The sequence below is a fragment of the Dendroctonus ponderosae genome, unplaced genomic scaffold, assembly GCF_020466585.1.
Source record: "Dendroctonus ponderosae isolate FM_Combo_2020 unplaced genomic scaffold, Dpon_F_20191213v2 Dpon_F_20191213_5, whole genome shotgun sequence".
NCBI lineage: Eukaryota > Metazoa > Arthropoda > Insecta > Coleoptera > Curculionidae > Dendroctonus > Dendroctonus ponderosae.
The window spans coordinates 14,830,568-14,833,073 of NW_026018715.1; the positions used below are offsets into that span (position 1 = coordinate 14,830,568).

General features: G+C 40.9%; 1 protein-coding gene across 4 annotated transcripts in view; it reads left to right on the forward strand.

Annotated features, from left to right (window-relative positions):
• Positions 1 to 2,506, forward strand: part of LOC109542048 (transcription factor cwo) — a 51,606-nt gene that overhangs the window by 43,935 nt on the left and 5,165 nt on the right. For 3 of the 4 annotated variants that reach the window (XM_019911092.2, XM_019911091.2, XM_019911090.2), the window contains exons 2-4: positions 151 to 216; positions 756 to 837; positions 1,888 to 2,096. In XM_019911092.2, the coding sequence (XP_019766651.2) occupies positions 151 to 216; positions 756 to 837; positions 1,888 to 2,096 (357 nt within the window). The remainder of the gene's footprint in view (positions 1 to 150; positions 217 to 755; positions 838 to 1,887; positions 2,097 to 2,506) is intronic. The other variant, XM_019911095.2, reaches the window with a different exon arrangement.

A 2,506-nucleotide genomic window follows, 5' to 3' on the forward strand; every position in this document is an offset into this window, starting at 1 on the left:
AAATGTTGGCAGTTTTCACATAAAAAACCAAAATGTCAAAAACAGTCCTAGTTTTACGCGAATTTTATTGCCCCATCCACAATTTGACCTTTTCCAAAGATTAACACTGTTAAAAAATAATGACAAAGACTGTGTTTTCCATCATTTCAGGTGCTTAACCAGCGAAGAACCAGTGAGAATGAAAGAGGATCATGCCGTCTACCAATGCTGTGATTCGTAAGTATTGGCCCACATTAACTTTAGCTTTGTTACTTTGCTTTCTTGATTTCCGCAGGTATTTAGCAAATATTCTCACGTTTTTTAGACAAAAAGGGCTTATTCCGCAGCTGCGTTAGCAACCCATTTACGGTAATAAGCAGACAAATTCGAATTTTGCCAGTTTTTATGGTAACAAAACCCAAAATACCCCCTAACGACAATGTTAATAGATTAGCCGCTAATCTATATGGCATTGTTTTCTAGCTTTAGTTTTGTTATATCGATGATACTTTAATACATGTTTTGAAAGGCTGTAGTAAAACTTGCCTGGATTAATCCTTGGGTCTATTAGCAATAAAATAGATCCAGCGATTGATTTGTACTCACTGCGCTGATTAGTTGGGCGTTTAGAATGTCCAGGTAATGAAGCAAGGTGGGGAGGCAAATAGATTTGCATTTGCAGGTTCCTCAATGTGATTGTCTATGTTGATTTTTAGCCTAATTAAATTGCACCCTTTATGTAGAAACTATACTCATTAATTCTTTTCTTTTATCAGAAATTTAAACTTTTCCACTGCAACTTGCAGTGAAGATGATTGTGAATACGGCCCATACAAGAAAAGTAGTAAAGTGGCACGGGTAAGTATCACGACATCCAGGATGAAACTATTTTAGGAAGTACAAAAACAAACGTCGCTTACAAGGTCTAACGGGTGTTAAGAGAAAAATGAACCATTCCAGTCACATGTATTCCTAGCTATGTATTTTACTTGCTAATGACCATATAAGTAAAACATTTACCCTCTGACAGCACGGTTCCTCTAAGGCTTAAAGTCTGGCCGGGTGTGACGAAGCAAATTCCCCCATGAGGAGGTCAGAGAACGGACGAAACGGTGTGTGATCTCGATCTCCATGAGGTGCCCGTCCAATGTTTCGAAGTAAAATGGCACCTTAACTGGGTGCGCTGATCCTAAGTTATGTTAGCTAATTTTGTATTCATAAGTATATACATAGTATTTGCAAATACATTTTTCCAAGACACTGTTTACTGGATTGTTTTGATACCACTATGTGTGATCGTTTATATGTTAGCAGTGCAGAGGGCTTCTCTATGGGACTTCCTGTTGAACGCTACAGTCTCCTTTGGTGCGCTCTAAATGAACCACGGCCGTTTTTCAAACCAACCCTCTATACGCTTCAATCTTCACTTCTCTTTTTCATTTAGGCGCATCAAGCGACTCGGTAGAAACCCGCATGGAGTTCCATTTGGGGAAAATTTTCGCGTTTTTGCCTCTACAGCGCCCTTTGACTGCAGGTAAGAGTTCAAGGGCGTTATAGGGCTCGATAGCTCTAAGAAAACTTAGGTGGAAACAGCGGATGACATCGGTAAACTTGGCAGAAAATGCTTTTACTATCAAACCAAAGTGGGTTGCGCAGCTAGGAAAACACCTCGATTTCTGTAGACTTCAGTTAGCCTTAACGGCATCTAACATTTCTGCTCTTTCATTGTTAACACCCACGAAATCGAACAAAAAATCCCCCCTTCAAGTTAGACCATTGGGTTTCATTAAATCAGAGTTTTTGTGCATTTTAAGCGAGTACACGTTTCAGATAACTTCTTTTCTTTTTCATCCTTCATCAGCTTGAATCGCATGCGGCATTCTACATCGTGTCCTTTTTCCTTTATAGCAAGATCCCATGTCGCATCGCATAATCGAGAAAAGGAGAAGAGACCGCATGAACAACTGCCTGGCCGATCTATCGCGCCTGATCCCGATGGAGTATTTGAAAAAGGGGCGCGGCCGCATCGAGAAAACCGAAATTATCGAAATGGCCATCAAACACATGAAACATCTTCAATCGCAAGACAGAAGTGGCAGTTCCATCGAGCACTACAGGTACAAAAAATCCCCATTTACAGGAAATTGTAAAATCATTCCATTGATTCTCGTCGGTCGCGCAGAGTTCTTCAAATTTGATCTCTAGAGTTTTTTTGATAGAACCTACCGTTTTCCAGATAATCGCCCTTGACTAATCACGTGTAGGCTCGTTGCTAAGCAAAAACACAGTGGGCTATGACTGCAACTGCCTGTCAAACTAAGTTGACAGGAACGGAAACGTCAAAACGCGCAGGCGTAGCCTTCTATGTTTAGTCCCTGGCTGCAACATTAAAGCCCGTGTCTCATGCATTCGTTTGTACGATGATACGATGATACGAAAGTGTTTCTATTGGTTGGAGATCTGTCAATTCGTCCGCCGTCTTACGAACGGAGGCCGAATTGACAGATCTCCAACCAATAGAAACACT